At 38.7% G+C, this 19390-nt stretch overlaps 1 protein-coding gene across 5 annotated transcripts in view; it reads right to left on the bottom strand.

Moving 5' to 3' along the window:
- Nucleotides 1-10489: 10489 nt before the first annotated feature.
- Nucleotides 10490-19390, bottom strand: part of LOC123745297 (nuclear distribution protein nudE homolog 1) — a 129996-nt gene continuing 121095 nt past the window's right edge. Inside the window, exons 8-10 of one of the 5 annotated variants that reach the window (XR_006771314.2) lie at nt 17023-17114; nt 15638-15695; nt 10490-12264 (exon numbers count right to left, since the gene is read on the bottom strand). Coding sequence is in view for 3 of the 5 variants with exons in the window: in XM_045725691.2 (XP_045581647.1) it covers nt 11911-12264 (354 nt within the window). In the remaining 2 variants the exon portion in view is untranslated. Of the gene's footprint in view, nt 12265-15637; nt 15696-17022; nt 17115-19390 lie in introns of those variants that run through there. The other 4 variants (XM_045725692.2, XM_045725693.2, XM_045725691.2 and 1 more) reach the window with 4 other exon arrangements.

Below are 19390 nucleotides of genomic sequence, written 5' to 3'. Positions count from 1 at the left end.
TCTCTCTCTCTCTCTCTCTCTCTCTCTCTCTCTCTCTCTCTCTCTCTCTCTCTCTCTCTCTCTCTCTCTCTCTCTCTCTTTCTCTCTCTCTCTCTCTGCCTTTTTTTCCTTTTCTAGCGTCGTCAGGTTAATTTCTTTCAGTCGTTTTTCATACTCCATCCCCCAATTCTGGGACGAGCCTCGTCACCAACTTCATAACCATTTTCAGTTTCTTGTATGTGTCTCTTCAGGTGGGGGCTCCATGATGGTGCGGCATACTTTAAGACTGGTGTCACGTAGGCAGTGTAAAGTGCTCTAAAATCTAAATGCCTCCGTCCATAGATTCCTGAATGATGTTCTAACCTATCTTAGTGTAGAGTATGCTGCTCAGGTAAGTATGTGTGCGCTTGTGTGTGTGTGGGGAGGGGGAAGCATGACATTCCCACTAACCTATATCAAGTATGTTTATTGAGATAAGAAATACATCTTAAAGGGATAGAGTAGCTTAGGCTATTTCTACCCCCCAAACTAATCTATAAAAGTACCCCCTTCTAAATTTGAGTCCAGCTTAATGACCAATAGGCGCTGGCCGTTAAGCCCAACAGACGATGAGTTACAATAACGTGGCTGAAGATCTGATGACCAAACCACACACCAGAAAGTGAAGAACCGACGACTGTTTCGCTCTGTTCTGGACCATTATCATGTCGTCTGTCTTGTTCACCCGTGTTGTGTTTGGCGTCTTGACTGGTTCTCTTACTAATCTTTATGGCCTTGTTTATATTATAATTTGACTCGCCCTCTTTTGTGAACTTGTATATGAACATGCAGCCTTCCCTAACAGCCCACACCAAGACCACATTTCACACCCTGATCAGTCATAAAACTACCCCCCGCTCTACCGAACCAGTAATAAGGTTTCCAACGACGTCCCTAGATAGATGCAGCCGATCTCTATAGCATACACCCCCCACCAACGGCACACTAACCGTCCACCAACAACACACTAACCGTCCACCAACGACACACTAACAACCCACCATCTACACTACTCGTTGCAACCCGTTCTCGCAAATTCGTAAAGTCAATATTGACTTATTAACTACGTGCATAGGTGATATACTTAACATAATAGATACCCTTAAAAAGATTCATAGAAAACACCGACCTTACCTAACCTTGTTAGTATCTTAAGATAAGCATCTTATTGCTTCGTAATTACAATTATTACTTAACCTATACCTATTATAGGTTACCATAACCAGCCACCCAGTCACCATAACCAGCCACCACTATTACACAAGGAGGCTGCACGTGGCAACAGTGAAAGATATATACGAATCACACGTGTGTGTGTTTATGTTGGTCTTGCGCAAGGTTTCCTTCTTGTGTGTGGCTTGCATGCCTTGCTTCTTCCTGTGTTTGGGGACTCCTTTCTTTCAGTTTAAACGGTCTTTATAATTTCCATTTATACCTGCTGGTGTGAGGTATGTAGAGCTGTGAGAATGTTAACTGTTTGTAACTCATTTGGGATGTATGTACTTTTCCCTAAATAAACTATCTATTATTAATTAACAACAACAAGAAGATGTTATGCTTTATCATAACTACACTCTGTCCTTCTGTACAAGCAAAACATTACAATGAACGTGAGGGGAACACAAGCTCCTGCCGCCCTTCCCCCTTCCCCCACACACGCACACATGAGACTCCTACTCAGGCTAGAGAAGCAGGCTGGTGTATCAGGAAGAATTGTAAGGTGGGTCAGAGAGTACCTCTCAGGAAGGAAGCAAAGGGTTACAGTGAGAGTGGAGAGAAGTTACGAGTGGAGTACCACAAGGGTCAGTTCGGGGTCCCATCCTATTACTAATATATATCACGGAAAAAACAATAAAGGAAAGTGGCTCAATATCAATGTTCGCAGGAGCACCAAAACTAAAAATAATGATAAATCAGGACAGAGACAAATGCAAACGGATTAAGACACTCTAGAACAGAGTGGTCTGAAAAATGGCTGCTAGAATTAACCAGCCAAATGCAGAGTTATAAGGGTTGGAACAGGAGAGTTAAGACCAGTACAGCTGCATAGAAGGAAAGGAGAGACAGATTCTTTACTCAGAAAATGAGAAAGACCTGGAAATAGACGTAATCCCAAATCTGATGTCAGAAACCCACATTAACAGAATAACAGCAGCAGCAGCAGCATATGGTATGCTGGCTAACGTTCATGTATTTTTTAGAAGCTTGGACAAAGAGACATTCCGGGTCCTATGCATAGCAAAAGTGAGACCCCACTCTTAAATTTCCATTCCTGACATGGAACCCTCACCTGGAAAAGGTCCAGAGATATGCAATGAGGCTCGTTCCTGAGCTGTAGGTATTGAGGTATGAGGAAAGACAGAGAACTAGACCTTACCACAGTGTAGGAAAGGAGTGATAAGGAAGACATGATAACAACATACAAGATTCTAAGGGACATTACACAGTAGACGGCGTCATTGTTCAAAGCTAGGAACAGCAGAACTAGGGGTCATAGACGGAAATTAACGAAAAAAATGTCACAAAGATAAAAAATAACTTTAATCACTAAGAGCTGCGATTAAGTGGAATAAATTACGCGTAGAAGTCGTAGAAGCTATGTCGATTAAGAATTGTAAATGTAATAAAAGCGTGAAAATGTGTCACTGCACATTATATATCTAGGGAGAGGTATCTAAATTTACCCCTTCCCCCTTACCTCCACCTCTCTCCACATACACAGCCCTGTAGAGCTGTGGCCTACGCCGTCTCACAACCGAGAATCTAGCGTTCGATCCAATCTCATACCTAATGGTGACCTAGTGCATTCTGTAGACTATTTTGGCTATTTATTGCTGAAAATATATAATATCCATAATAAGAGAAAGTATGTCAATAAAGTACTAGGGTTCGATCTCCCATGGTAGGATAAGCGTTTAAGCAACGTTTCCTTTCACCTGATGCCTTCCGTTCACATAGCAGTAAATATGTACCTGGGAGTGTGACAGCTGTTGTGGGTTACATCCCGGCGATGGTCAGTAGCTGGTCTAGTAAATATGACAAAAATAGGTCGGGAGTCAACGCATCAAATAACTGGCGGTTGGAATGGCGGAGCTAAAGCTCGATCTTGCCGACATAAATACATGAGTACACACATGGCTCGGTACTGGGACCCATTCTGTTCATAATATGTGAATACTCACGCAGTGCAAATAAGATCACCCATATTCCTGCTTGTGGGCTCAAATACTCTAGCTCACCCTACAATCATATATTGACCACACACACACATCGGAACTGATAGCAGCCACAGCCCGTGTCTCCCACACGAGAAAGCACACTGTCATCCGAGAAGTTTTCCACACAGCCTGTTTGTTCCTTCACGTTTTGCCAACATGTTACATTGGCGTCGTGGCGGAGGGGAGTGGGGGAGCCATGGGGCCATCCACCGTAACCAGGAGCCCCGTCACGTTGAGTAACGGTGAGGAGCTGCATGCGTGGTCGGTAAGGTGGACTCGTGGGATGCTCTCCCCACACTCCCTAACAATGTTGACCAGACCACAAACTAGAAGCTGAAGGGACGACGACGTTTCGGTCCGTCCTGGACCATTCTCAAGTCGATTGTGAGACTTGAATCGACTTGATTCGATTTCACAATCGACTTGAGAATGGTATTGGACGGACCGAAACGTCGTCCCTTCACCTTCTATTGTGTGGTCTGGTCAACATACTTTATCCACGTTATTGTGACTCTTCGCCTCCCTAACAATGTGTTGTACTCGTGTATTTATGTTTACGGGATTTAAACTTCAGCTCCTGGGCTAGCCTCATAATTTTCAGTTAACTTGTGTTGTATCTTCTTTTGAACTCGCGCATGGAGTGTGTGTCCTCATGATGTTAGTCCTATGTGTCCTCTGATGTTAGCCAGCCTCGCATATTCCGCTGATGTTATTCCTTTGATGTGGGCTTCAGGAGACAGGTTTGGCGTGATATCAACTCTTAGATCTTTCTCTGTCCGTTTCATGAAGGACTTCATCTCTCATTCGGTACCCAGTGTCTGGCCTCCTATTTCCTCCGCCTAGTTTCATTACCTTACATTTACTTGGGTTGAACCTTAGTTGCCATTTGTTGGACTATTCGTTCAGTTTGTCTAGTTCATTTTGTAGCCTCATACTATCTTCCACTGTCTTAATCCTCCTCATAATTTTTGCATCCTCAGCTAACATTGAGAGGAACGAGTCTATTCCCTCTGGGGGTTCATTTACATATATCAGAAATAGTATAGCCCCCAAGGACTGATCCCTGTGCGATTCCTCGCCACTTCGAGACCTCCTGCCATAGATATTCCAGCCTAATTCAGGCAATTACAGTATCACGCTGTCTTGTGGATGTTTGTCCGTACATATAGTTCTCGGTTCTAAACATATCAGAACTATAATATGCAAGAAAGAGATACAGATATAAGGGAAGAAGAGGAAATAAAGAGAAAGAAGAAAGTCTTACATTCACCGCCATTAAGCTGTCATCAGTCACTGTGTTGTTATTGGAATCCACGGAGTGCAGTGACTAGCAGTTACTAGATCACCATTCAGCGAGCGCGCGCACACTCACGCACACAATCTTCCGGTGGGAATAGACTCGTTCCTCTCAATGTTTGCTGATGCGAAAATTATGAAGAGTATTAATTAAGTGAAAGACAGCAAGAAGCTACAAGTTAACCTGGACAAAATGAAAGTATGGTCCAACAAATGATTATTAAAGTTTAACTCAGGATATGTAAAGTAATAAGGCTACTTGCAGGAACAGGAGGCCAGACACAAGGCGGAATTACCTAAGAGTAGTTACAGGATGAGAGCTACGCAAGTCGTTTTCCGTTTTCCTAATACTCTTTGTCAGATAATGCTTTGAAACTACAGACGGTTTTGGCCTCCAGTACCGTCTCCCTTAACTTATTACAACTATTTATCACTCGGTGAAAGTAAATTTGCTAAAGAGCTTTCGGTAACTTTGTTTAGTTAGCCTAAATCTATGACATCTTAATTGTTCTTGAAGTGCGAGGTCTTAAGAATTCTTCATTATAATGTTTGTCAGTTCCCGTTACTATTTATGTACGTAGTAATATTGCCTCCTTTTCTTCTGTCTTATAGGTTTGGCATATTTAATGCCTGTAACCTTTCCCCGTAGCTCTTATCTTTCCGTTCCAGAAATCATTTATTTAGGTATATGTCTTTGCACCTTTCCCAGTATATTTTGGGGCAGATTCGATATGCAAGCAGTGCTACATACTTGCTACTACTAATGTAAATAGGGGTTTTTAATATTAACATTGCCTGTAGTGAAATGGGTCCAGATGATGCTTATGACATTTCTCTATTTGAGCTTGAAACTGCCACTTGAGAAGGGCAGAGCCACTTCTTCTGGAGACGATGGGAGGAAGATTGCATAGCTGATTGTGTACTTCTCACAGTAGGCTAATGTTGAAAATCAAAAGTCAACTCACTTCTAACTTGCATGGCTTTCTCCCTGGGAGAAGTAGACAATCTTGTTTTGCTGAGTACTTCATCAGACAGGAACCAAACACTCGTGCAGCCTTTCTTGACCTCCAGCTGCTTTTGACACAGCTAATAGTGAAATCATCCTCGAGCAACTAACTTTTTTTGGAGTCGGGGGAGATTTGTTGAAATGGATTAGGGGTTATTTGAGTAACAGAACTGCCTCGGTCATCTATCTATAAGAGGGTTAAGAGTAGCTATAATGCCTCCTTTGAATTGGGCACACCTCAGGGAGGAGTCCTCAGTCCTACGCTTTTTAATGTGCTGATACATAGACTAATAGTTATGTAGCACGAATGTAGCTACACTCAAATAATGCAAAGAAATCACATTAACATTAATGTGATTTCTTACTTTATGTACAGTGTTTTGTACTAATTTACTGCTGGGAACCAGTTCATTCCTAACTGGCTGTCCAATGTCTGTTCCTGAGTGCTCATTTGTTTTTGACTTTCAAACATACGTCTGATTGCCAAATCTACAAACATACGTGCTTTGCCAATTCTATGCGTCTGATTGTTTCTTTCTCTTTTATTGCACACATGTTTCTTTCATTTCCTCTTTGAATTTGACTAATCCTTTAGTAACCTCCGTTTGAGCTTACCATGGATTTTCTCTTAGAATATCCTGACTTAACTCCTTGTTTTGCTAGCCTGTAGAGTTACTGTATTCTTGTCCATGTTTTTCTATCTTCCAGTTTACTTTTTCAGATTTGTTTCCCCTTCATTTTCCATGTCTCATTTTATTTCTTTAGTTCCTTAATTTGCCTCTCTTGTCTCCTTACTGTATCAGCCAAGCTGGTAATTTCATTGTAAAACAATCCCTGTGGCGCAGTGGTAAAATAATCACCTGGGGTTTCGTGAGCGTTTTAGCCTGGGTTCATATCCTGGCCAGGGAGGATTGACTGGGTGTCAATCCTTAACTGTAGCCTCTGTTCACCCAGCAATGAATGGGTACCTGGTTGTTTTACGATTTGGCGAGTTGTATTCCAGCGGTAATTAGGATTAAGGACCTGCCCGAAATGCTATGCATGCTAGTGGCTTTACAAGAATGTAAGAACTCTTATATATATCAATTAAACAAAATTAAATTAAATAAAAAGATCAATATCTTTTTTTAGTGTAAGGCAACTCCTTCCTCCTTTCCTAATGCAAGAAGATTCCTTCATGAAACTAACAAATCCTCAACGTTCACTACTGTGCCAGTAGATAAAGTGCTTTGCCAATTCTATAGGGAATATTCTATATTAAAGTAAGGGATTTCTGCATACTGTCCAGCTCTGCAGTCTCAACTCTTTTGAAAGGTGATGCGAGAACAGAACGGTATTCTGTACGAGATGGCACTAGTGTTTTGAGTAGTCATTTTTATGGTATCCTTTGTTTTGAAGGTTTTCATTATCTATCATTTACCCGTCTGTTGCAATGTTTGATTTGCTGTACTATAATTGTTCGATCTTCTGACAATATTATTCCGAAGTCGTTGATTTAGTTGCTCCTCTTTATAACTGTCTTGTATCCTGTACTTCTTTAAGGTTACAGCTTCTCTCATACAGAAGTAAATGGAAATTTATAACTATAATGCCAATTTGCCATTGCATGTTTCAAGACTTCGTTAATAGTTATTTTGTGCATATTCCAGCGGCAATTTTCGTACTCATTTTGGTTTCGTCTTTGAAAGATGATGGGAAACTGTGGCTTATATTCTAGTCTTATGTCTTGTAGAAGGATGAGGATTAACTGCACAAACATTCTCTCTTGTAGAACAAAGCTTTGCATTGAACAGGCTGGATTTTGTTTGGTTTACTGCCATTCATTATAATCTATTCTTTAGACAATTAAAAATTTAACTCCTACATTTTGGATTGCTTCTAATGCCTCCTTAATTGTTAAATAGTGATAAAGTAGTTGCAAGAGACAAGATTTTCCTGCTTTAAAACTTTGCTGACTTGGTGTTTCAAGTACTTAATTGAGCAGCAAGTTAGTAAGGTTCGTGTATGTTTAGTTTTTTGGGGGATGTGTAGGCATCGTGAAGCGAGAAGTGTACCTGGATTAAGCTACAGTACTTTCAATTTATTTATTTCACTCCTAAGTGCACTGATGAAACAAACACAATGTGAAGTAAGTAATTATCAAAAGAAGGCACCAAACCGGGAAGGCTATGTAGCACCATTGAATGTGTGGAATAATCAGAGGGCGCTAAATACTAAGGATGCCAATACGAGAAGAAACGCACAAGGCGAACGATATCAAAAGTATCCGATTCACCTAGAATTCTTTCGAGGGACAAGCGACTGCGAGGGATGGTCGGAAAGCAAAAGACACGCTCGTTCTGGAAGTCAGGACATTCAACAAGGATATGCACGACTGTAAGAGGGACAATACAATTTGGACAATAAGGGGTAGGGCGACGCTCCATTAAGTGACCGCGAGTTAAGCGTGAATGGCCAATACGCAACCTCGCCAGAGCCGTTTCCCATCACTGGTTACGGTGGTAGGAGGAAGGCCATGAGGACACACTACCCTTAAGAATACGCTGTTTGTTACCAGTAACAGAAGACCAACAATCCTGCCAACAGGTAAGGATGGAGGAATGAATAACTGGGTAAAAGTCGGAATAACGAATACCTTTACGGGAGATGGGACAAGAGCGAACAGCTTCCCCAGCGGCAGTGTCCGTACACTCATGTAAAGAAGCGCACCAACATGGCTGGGTTACAGTAAAACTCAACTGACTAAAATTTACTAGAAATAAGAAACGGCCAATATTGAATCTCGACGACCAGTGGATGGACCGGATTGAAGGACCCGAGAGCCATGAGGGCACTACGAGAGTCAACGACAACCACAAAGGAAGATTGACAACGAGAAAGCAGGAGACGAAGAGCATAGAGAATAGCATAAAGTTCTGCTGTGAAGATGGTAGTCTCTGAAGATAGAGGACACAAGTGCGGTCAGGAAAAACAACAGTAGCCTACACCGTCCGCAGACTTGGAGCCATCGGTGAAGATGGAAACAGAGCGAGTGTTTAGAAAAATGCTCAAGGAAAAGGCATTTCAGAACCGTAGGAGGCGTAAAAGTTTGTGATGCAGGTCAAGGAAGAACAAAATTTTGGAAGGGGGACTTGCCACGGGGTCAAGGAAGGAACAATACGAGGAGAAATATTAAAAGTATGAACCGAAAGAGAATCCTGTAGGTGAGATAACCGGACAGGAAGAGGGAGGTGGTGAAGAGGAACAGGAAATACAGGAGGGGTAAAAGTCGAAGCATGACAGAGGCGAGAGAAAGGATGTTGCAAGAGCCACACAAGATAGCAAAGACAGTAACAATCACGGCGGTCCTGGAGAGATAGGAAGCCAGTGTCAACAAACAAGCTGAGGGCGGGAGTCGAATGAAAGGCACCAGAGCCGAGGCGCAACCCAGTATGGTGCAAAGCATCAAGACAGCGAAGAGAAGAAGCAGATGAGTAAGCAGGGCAACTGTAATTGAGTTTAGACAGGACAAAAGAGGAATGTAAAGCAAGGAGAGCGCGCCTATCTGCTCCCCGAGAAGTACGGGATAAAACCTTGAGGAGGGTAAGGGCCTTGGAGCATTCAACTCTGAGGTAAGAGATATGGGGCGACCAAGATAAACGCGTGTCAAAGATTAACCCCAAAAGCTTAGCAGAATCCTTGTACTTAAGGGGATGACCATAGAGCGACAGAGGGACGAAAAACGACGTGCTTCCGAGTAAAAGTCAGAGCACAAGTCTTAGACGTAGAGAACCGGAAGCCATAATTAGTAGCCCAAGACGACACGGCATCAATTGCAAGTTGAAGCCGCCATTGAAGGAGAGACGAATCATCACCCCGACAGCAAAGGATAAGATCGACAGAGCGGAGAAGACGCCAGAAGGAAGGGAGAAAAGAAGACCATTGAGGGCAACTAGAAAAAAAAAAGTAGTAGTGCTCAGAACACTACCTTGGGGTACACCCTCATATTGCCAAAAAGGGGCAGAGAGTGGTACCAAGCCTCACTCGAAAGGAACAACAAGAAAGGAAGCTTTGGAGAGAGAGGGAGAGATGACCAAGTAAGTAAGTAATTATCAAAAGAAGGCACCAAACCGGGAAGGCTATGTAGCACCATCAAATACGCAAAATAATCAGAGGGCGCTAAATATCACCAAGGATGCCAATACGAGAACAAAAACGCATAAGGCGAACGATATCAAAAGTATCCGAGTCACCAAGAATTCTATCGAGGGACAGGTGACCGCGAGGGGCGGTCGGAAAGCAAGACACGCTCGTCCTGGAAGTCAGGACACTCAAGAAGGACATGCACGACCGTAAGAGGGACAATGCAACTAGGACAATAAGGAGCAGGGCGGCGCTCCATCAAGTGACCATGGGTTAAGCGAGTATGGCCAATACGCAACCTCGCCAGAGCTGTTTCCCACCGCCGGTTACGGTGGAAGGAGGACGGCCACGAGGAAACACAACATTTAAGAGTACGTAGCTTGTTACCAGTAACAGACAACCAAGAAGCCTGCCAACGGGTAAGGACTGAGGAATGGATAACCGGGTAAAAGTCGGAATACGAAGAGATGACCAAAAAGGCCAAAAAAATGAAGTTGGGACAGAATATGACATCTCCAAGTGGTGTCGTAAGCCATTTCCAGGTCAGAAAGGACGGCAACAATGGAGGTCTTCGCAGCAAAAGCGGTACGAATATAGACCGCCAAGTTCACCAGGACATCTGTTTGCCAATTTGTTTGTTTGCTCAGGCACTTGCGAAAACTAAACTGAGAAGGGAACACAATGTGAAGTCGTATTTAGATACCTTCTAGAACCGAGGCAGCTGTGTCAGTGATTCAATAGTTCTCTGTAGATTGATCATTGGTTAAAACACAGTACCAAGTGTAAATTTAAGAGAAACAGAAGGAATATCTTAATAATAAACATTAAGTTGTGGTAAATTTTTAATGAGAATAGAGACCAATCTAATAAACAAAATATTCATATAAATGTACATATCCAGCCTTTAATTTCAAAGATTCAAGGAATTTTATTGCATAGTCAGCACTTCAGTATCAGGATTGAAAACTATCCTTTACAGCAGACTATAGCTTGATTTATCAATGTTTAAATAAATCCTAAAGGAATACACAATAAAATCAAATGGAATTTCTGTAATGTCGATCATTTGATTAGAAAACAGATTGGATTAAGAGACATGACATTTTATGAGATAAAAGCTGACATACCCACTAAGTCGAGACAATATGCCCAGACTGATCACAACTATAGTTTGACCCCCAAAACCTCAATGTATACAAGTCATTTGGCTTGATTTCTATGTCAATTTATTTGATTTTTGCATGTATGAATCAATTAACTTGAGAGGTTTTACATTCTTATGAATTTCCACTATTTTTCAAGTCAGCATAATAACCCTGCTGGACATTCCACTCCTTTAAACATTGCAGTGTTAGGTTTAGAATGTTGAGTTGGGCATGGAGTCATGATACAATGATAGGTGGTGTGTACTGTGGTGAAACTAGGAAAAAAAAGACTTTGAAGAATATATACACAAGTCTGATCAGAGAATTCATAATAGAAGATAGACAGGATTTTTGAAGTATAATTCCTAATATAATTTGGTATTTAAATCATTACCTCCATTACTAACAGTTAACAGCATTGTATGGTCACATAAATGAAAACACTGCACAAATAAAAATTTGTACAGTGTCGAGGAAAAATACAATTGTATCATTATTTTTGTCAACTCAAATTATCACTGTATGTAGGAAAAGTGTTGATAAGTCTCTTGGTAAACAACCTTGTGTCAGTCACAGAAAATATTCCTTTCCTTGGCAAAATATATAAATGTAAAGCAGTCCAAAATTATGATGCATAACCTTACAATATATATCACTCACACCAATTCTGGGAATGATAAGGATGGGATATCTAAATGTCAATTCTGTCACTGTAATTACATTGTGTGGGGAGGGAATTTGTATCGTCACAACATGTGACAATAATAAGTAAAATCCACCATTAACAATATGCTGCTGCTTTGTGGTCACCTTCAATATCATTTGCTACTTACTAAAGGTGAAAGATAAAATTTCTGCTAGCTGTAATTTTCCAACGTTGGCATTAAAAATGCAGCACCCAATACACTAGAAGCAATTTATTATGGAAGTAAAAGCAGATCTAAGTTGTGTAACAGCACTGTCCATGACCAAAAATGCATACTTCACTCACTCACATCTTAAAAAGATAATCCATGAATTTCAAAAAATAAGCCTAACTATTTACACATCCTGGAGAGCAATTTTTCCAACAAAATAATAAATACAACTTAAATTCAAGTTTTCTTTAGAAAAAATATTCATCTTTTGTGGTAGACAGATGATAAGTATTATAAATAAAGTTGCACTGACTTTGCTGCCGACTAAACCTTCTTGGTCTCAAATTAGAAATTTCACTTATTTTATTTGAATCACAAAATTTGCCACCCACGTCATTTGTCACACTTGAAATGCCAATTGTCATTAGCTCTTTCATTGGATGGCTTTTTCTCAAATTAACTGAACACTGTTTTGGAATTAGAGATCTTTTCATGCATTCAGCCGTGTCCCTTGTGTGTGACGAGTCCACTCGAGTACAAAGGCGCTCTATGCAGGAGTCACAGTGGTGCGAACGGGGTGGCCGTATGTCAGCTGCTTCTGTCTGCAGGATGAAAAGATTGTTGGTAATTAATTGCTTTTCATTGTATTTAAAACTTACCAGAGCAAAATACAACAATTCCATAACCCCCCTCCCCAAAGCATTTATCACAAACTGAATTCTTCCTTCTTGTCCATTCTTTATTTGCAGAAGTCATACCTTACCTTGGGGTGGTTCCGAGAATTTTTTACTCCCCAAGCCTAGCTCAGGGCCAGGCTCGACTCCTCTCCCCCCCCCCCCCTCCCTCATAAGACCAGTACCTGTCAATATTATTTTTAATGCAAACTGATATATTGTACCACATAACCATGTTAAACACTCGCTTCTATCCCTCATTTAATTTTTATGCATGCGTGTGTTTCCCTCTTTACTTTTCTTTACATTATCTTGACTTTTCACTTCACTGACCATTCAAAATTTCAAAATTCTTGTATTTAAAACTAGTCATGTACAGGATAGTTAAAAACAAAACACAGCTGTAAAAGTGCAGGAAAAATTATAATATGAAGTTCTGTTTTCATTATCAGATGTACAAGAGCATCTCTTGCTTGTGTTCAAAGTGTCTTGCAAGTGGACTCTTGAACACACACCCCCTCCAACACTTAAGAGTACCAACCTGCTTAGAGTAGCCAGGTTTTTCCCCAAGCCTGGCCTGGGACCAAGCTAAAAAAATGTACCTTTTTGCATCTGATTAGGGAATCAAATTATATTGTTATTATATTATATTATCACAGTTATATTATTTGTGCTATTATATGTTTAAAAAACGTGAAAAATAGAGAATGCTAAATGCATTTTCGGCTCGATTCGCTGCCTTCAGAGCATTTTTAGAATGAAGAAAGAAATAGGGAAGGCAGACCTCATACCCACCAGGGCAGGCCACCTGACCACCAAGAAAAGAATAAAGGCCTATTGACCTATATACAATAAAGGGGATGAAACCTACGGATAAAAGGGGACGAAAAAGGGGACAAATAGATGGTATATTGTATTCACGTGCTATATTGAAGCTTGTATAGGGATCTAATTTGTACATGCCAGGACTTAAATTAAGGCCGTTACATTGTTTGATCAGAGCAGACAATCACATTTTGTTCAACGAAACCCTTATTTTAAACAATACATTTCGCCCCTCTGAAGTCAATAAAATGATCACAAACTGGAATGTAAATACAAGGCACTGGAGTGCTGGGCTGTACGAATAGCATATGAATGTTGTTTTAAACGTGGAGAGAGATTTACCCGTCTGGCCGATGTAAACATGTGCTCATCCATTGCAAGGGATGGAGTGTACACAACCTGCTACAGACAAGGGCGAGTTCTTAATTAACATGGACTTAACTGTATTAGTATTTTTGAACACTAGGTTAATATTAAGGTTTTTCAGGACTGGGGCAAGCTTTACTAGTCCATCAAAATATGGTAATACCAACAAGCTATTTATTTCTGGCTTAGACTTGGGAGCTTGTTTGTAGAACGTCCTTTCTGCTTGACCAAATGTGAAATCAAAGACCAATTTTGGGCATTTTAACTCATCATTTGGTCAGATTTTGCATTAGCCTATGCTAAGTGTAGCATAGGCTCCTCGCAGGATGTTCTTTATGTGGTCCTCAGGTGATAGTTTTCTATCTAGAACCACACCTAGATCTCTTTCTTTATCATAATTCTTTCAAGATTTCTCACAATTTATAGGTTGCATGGGGGTCTATGTTCTATTCCATAACATGGTATTTATTCACATTAAATTCCATTTACCAAGTGGCACTCCAAACACTTATTTTGTCCAGGTCTTCTTCTTGACAACCACATTATTTAATCAAAGATTAAAATAAATTACATGGTATATTAATGTAATTATATATAAATGACATGGTAATGTTGCAATATGTATATAATAAGGGAGTGAAGGAAATAAAGAATATGACAACAAAAATATAAGATTCATTAAGAAGAGAAACCATGTATAATATGGCAGAGTACCATCATGTGTACAACAAATGAGCAAGGAATAAGCAATAGTTAGCTAGCCATCAAAGCCCACTTGGCCCCAACACGTTACCACCTGAACCATACACCTTTGTTAAATTTAAGTTGTCATTTGCACCGGAGAGTTCTGGATCAGTCTCTCCACTGTGTTCATCAGTCATTCTTATTATTTGTCATACCAAAAAGTTACCGCTAATCTGTGAATTTGATCTAGTATTAACACGAGTTAATATTTTTAAATTATTATGCATTAGTTATTATTTGAGCTGAACATCATGAGAACAAAGAAAATATTGTTATTGCTAAATGAGTAAGAAGACTGCAAATTTAAGGACACGATTAACATCTATGATTTAAAAATGTAAAATAAAAGCCATTCTAATTTAAATTCAAGCCAGAAAAAATACAACAAATTATTCTCAGTAACACAATAATAAAAGAACAATTTAAAAATCCAGAGATTAACTACTGTACTGCTTAAATGGAGCAAAATTTAATTTTACCTTTCTAGCTTATTTTACACATTTATTAATTGTATATTTATGTTTAAAAATAATGAAGCCATATCCATGCATATTCTATTATTTTCTTGTGTTTAAGACTCTACCCTTTAAAGCAATAAATCAGATTATATATCATGTCTACTTGCACCCTATCATAGGATGAGCAACACTAATCCAGAGGTGAAAAAACTGGAGGAACAATTTACAATTTTGTTTAAAGATACTGTAATTAGAACGAGACTCAAACCATATATAATACCTTTCAATGTCAGTAGCATCACTCGACTAGTACCATCCTGTCTGGAAGCATATCTACAATAGTAGTCCAGATGGTGCAGTCATAATATTAGGTACCATATATTATCTTGAGACGATTTCGGGGCTTTAGTGTCCCCGCGGCCTGGTCCTTGACCAGGCCTCCACCCCCAGGAAGCAGCCCGTAGCAACTGTAACTCCCACGTTCCTATTTACTGCTAGGTAACGGGTATCAGGGTGAAGGAAACTCTGCCCATTGTTTTCTCGCCAGCTGCCGAGATCGAACCCTGGTCCCTAGATCCGAGAGTCTAAAGCGCTCTCCACTGAGGCAAACTGTTTATATAATTAATTTCTACCTAATGACTTCTGCTCATTCAGTCACAGGTACCACATTGGTTCATACATGCACCCATACTTGCTATCATTCACCACCTATGCCTTCCTCTAAGCTCACCTCGGATTCACTGGCAAACCCAATAAATTTATAATTAAATCATTTAAATACCACTCCAACATATTTAACCTATTCATTATAGCTGATACGTTTGGACACAATCTTTGCACATATTAGTGAGAAAAAAATCTGTATGTTAGAAGAAGTGTTGGCAGAAAGAAATGTGTTTGACATTTACCTGCTTTGAATACTGAGTTCACCCTATTCAAGTCCCTGTTAATCTGCTGGATTTTCATCTGTCAAAAAAAAAAGGAAAAACACTGATAAACAAAATAATACACCCCTTTATACCTTAAGATTGGTGTGGCCTGAACTTCCCAAGCACTTGACCAAAAGCTTAAACTTGGGTAGATATTTTTATATCATTAACAACAGCAACAATGAAATTAGCATAAACTTCACAATTTAAACTAATTTTAGAAATATATTGAGATACAGTATCACATTATTAAGCAAAGATTAATTACTTCCATGTAATAATTAAAAGAGCTTTATCTGTTAATTTAACTAGTAGTCATTATTACTTGGGAATGACAGTCCAGTTGGTATGGCAGAAGTTCCAAAAACAATTTAAGGGATCTAATGCCAAGCTTATTAATTATAAGACAAAACCAAATCAATCAAACCAAATAATCACTAAAAACATCTTGCTAGTAGTATATGGGAAATACCAGTAGAGTACAACATAAAATTTAACATAAATTAGAAAAAAATTACTAAGCATGGATCAACACAAGTCATCAAAATATACATCACTGAGGAGCATGGCTTAAAAAAAATTAGAAGTCAACACAATGCAAAATATGCTACAGTATATACTGTAATTTCAACAACATCGATCCCCCCCCCCCCCCCCCAGGGAAATTCCTATGCGGGCCCTAGCCTCTGGCTGGCCCACTAAGAACACTGATGTTAAATTAAAGTACCTATCTCATAAAACACATGTGCATTAAAAGGCAGAGAAATGCGTAACTAAAATATTAATACTGTACTGTACTGGCAAAATGTGTTAACATCTCTGCAGAGGCCATGCTAAAATACAAAGGACAAAGCTATGGAATATTAGAACAGAAATTGTCTTCAGTCAAGAAAGATTCTATCTGCAAGTCTAGCAGAAAAGCATTTAACAAAAATACATGAAATGAAGAGAAAGAAATAAGTCAAAAGAATCCTTATTTTATTTGCCATGTTGCCCATAACCAACCAATACATAATAGCCATGCAATTATCATTCTCTCCACTGGGTGCATGCAAACCAAAATTTTAAGATTGTAAAAATATATGCTTAACACAGGCAAAAACTGTCATGAAAATTGTTCTTTTGATCCTGTTCTACAAAATGAATCAGTATATCCCATACCATGTGTTAATATTTATATATAAAAAAGTATAATTTGGCAGAGTGATAAACATTAAGTGTAATATTAACCATGAAACATGCTGATATGCAAAATCATGAGGTACTCTCTCTGAGACCTTAACTTTTCATGCAAGAACAAATGCCCCATTATATGGTTACTGACAATACGTGCCAGTTCATGGCTTCAGGCGTTAGTGTGTTACCTGGCAGAGTGGTTGCCGGGTGGTGGCAGGCTGAGGGGGCGTTGGTTGTCCTTCACGAGTGTACGACACGAGGCAAGGCGCGACTCCAGTGCCTGAGATACCATTAGCAGCCTTGTTAATGTTAGCCAGAGTAATTATTTCATATTTGCATTTAGTAATCATTAATTTGTAAACACATTAACAAACTTTATTAGTTCTAAGATGAATAGAAAATTATAGATTATTAGACAAATGCAAAAGTCCTTTTTTTCAAATTCAACTTGACGCTTTTACATTTAATATTTCCGATGCAAATTTTGTATGCGTCCCTCTTGCAAGGAATCGCCTTAAATTTGTTTTAGAAGTGTTAGATGTTAGGAGTTAATGAAGTTCAAGGTTAACTGCAATCAAGTTAGTTAACATATCAAAATGCACAACATAGCATGTATATGTCCATTAGAAAAGCAAGAGGCATAGAAAAGTGTCACATTGTGTAACAGTCATGCTTGTCAGTACAGTAATTCTACAAATCTATATTCAGATTAAGGACAATTTCATCAAAGATTTTACCTCTTTTACTTGGTTTAGGTTATATGATAAAACTCTGGATAAAAATAACTGCAGTGCTTAGTAATTTATCTTCATGGTTCTTCTTTAGGAAATTGCAAGTGAATTCAGAATGCAAATTTTGTCAAGAATGTCTTGTTTAGTTGTGTAAAAATGTACCATATGTGGATCAACAAAAACTGAACAAAATTAATGAATTAAAAGCAATTCAGTAGCCAAAGTAGTTATTCTGTTGGTCACATTAAGAAATTCAATGAAAATAAATAAATGTTACATTACCTATTGCTCACAAAAACAAACAGGAAACAAAAATCATAATCTATAAGCAACAAAATTAAACAAGTTCAACTGAAAATCCTGACAGACCCAAGAAAAATATATCCTCATTTAGAGCATACTTAACTGTTGCTCTCAAAATGTTACAAATTATTGGCAAGTGTATTTCACCCAAACAAATGACAAATTTATGCTGAAATGTGAATCAACATGTGCATGAAAGAAAAAAAATACAAACTGCATTGCTTTGGGCCATGTTTTATGTCCATTATCTGTTGATAGCTATAATCTGTACTCGGATTATAGCTATCAAGCTCAAAATATGGGACTCTTGCTTCCCTAGGCATGACCAGGAATGTTTAAGACTGCATAGACATCCAAAAGACAATTGAACAATTAACCTTGAGTGCCAAAGAAAACTCGGGTCTTAATCGAGTCCTAACTGTACCAAAGATTTCCCAAATTTAATGTAGAGCCTTGTAGTATCAAATATCTAAAACCCACACATATGTGGTCTTACAGTACTGTACCAAATTGTAGTCATTTCTAAATATTACCAAAAACAGAATTTGTAAGATTAAATGCATTTTTCTGGGGCAGCAGTGTAGGTACTTATCTGTGCGGATAGTGTGACCAATAATAAATGGATGAGTGTAGTTTTTTCATAATATTTATAACTTTCTTTACCTTATAAAATTTTATCTCTGGACTGGTGTCTCTCCACCCCATGAAAGAGAAATAGTATAATGATACTGAATAATGAATGAACTAAAAAATATTAAGATTTTAAAATATTAATATTTTTAAGTTAGGCGAGTTTAGAACAATTCAATGCAGATACAGTAATTCTGTACATGCCAATCCTGGTGTAATATTTTTCCCAGAATAATTCAGGCTCCCACACTATATTCTTTATTATAAACTTTTTTGAATTATACAATATTTATGCATCAATCTGGATTTCATTATGTATGTGCTGCTAAAAATATAATGTAGCTAGAAAAAGAAGAAGGCATTACATATTAATGTTAAAATAGCCATTTTGTTGACTTGAAGGTACTGTATATAGAAAATCTCAAATTTTTGTATATATACACAAAGTTTGATTTTTGTGGTTGAATGTATACCAGGCTCAAGGTGTTTTTGTGAATCTGTATCTACATATCTGTATATCTATATATATCTTACCTATCAGATAAAACATATCTGCAAGTGAAAGGATTAGCCAACAAGTGGGAAATGCATCCTTATTTAAGCTAAGGCATTATGGCAAATCCCTCCCCTTCCGCCCCCCCCCAAAAAAAAAAAATGCTTTAGCACAAATAACTAAATTGTGCCTAAAAATTGCACAATGTATAATTTTTTTTAAATGTTGAGCTTTAATTTATTTTATCATTTCCAACCATTATACCATATTTGCAAAATCTTTTTGTTCAAGCCAATTTATACTTTGTTATATTTATGCAAATCTTTTTCTCACCACTTATGGTAATGACCACATTTAGACGACTATATCTCAAACTAGGAAAAGTCAAAACTTGGTGCC

Source organism: Procambarus clarkii, chromosome 44 (genome assembly GCF_040958095.1).
Source record: "Procambarus clarkii isolate CNS0578487 chromosome 44, FALCON_Pclarkii_2.0, whole genome shotgun sequence".
Classification (NCBI taxonomy): Eukaryota; Metazoa; Arthropoda; class Malacostraca; order Decapoda; family Cambaridae; genus Procambarus; species Procambarus clarkii.
This window is presented reverse-complemented; position numbering and strand designations above follow the sequence as displayed.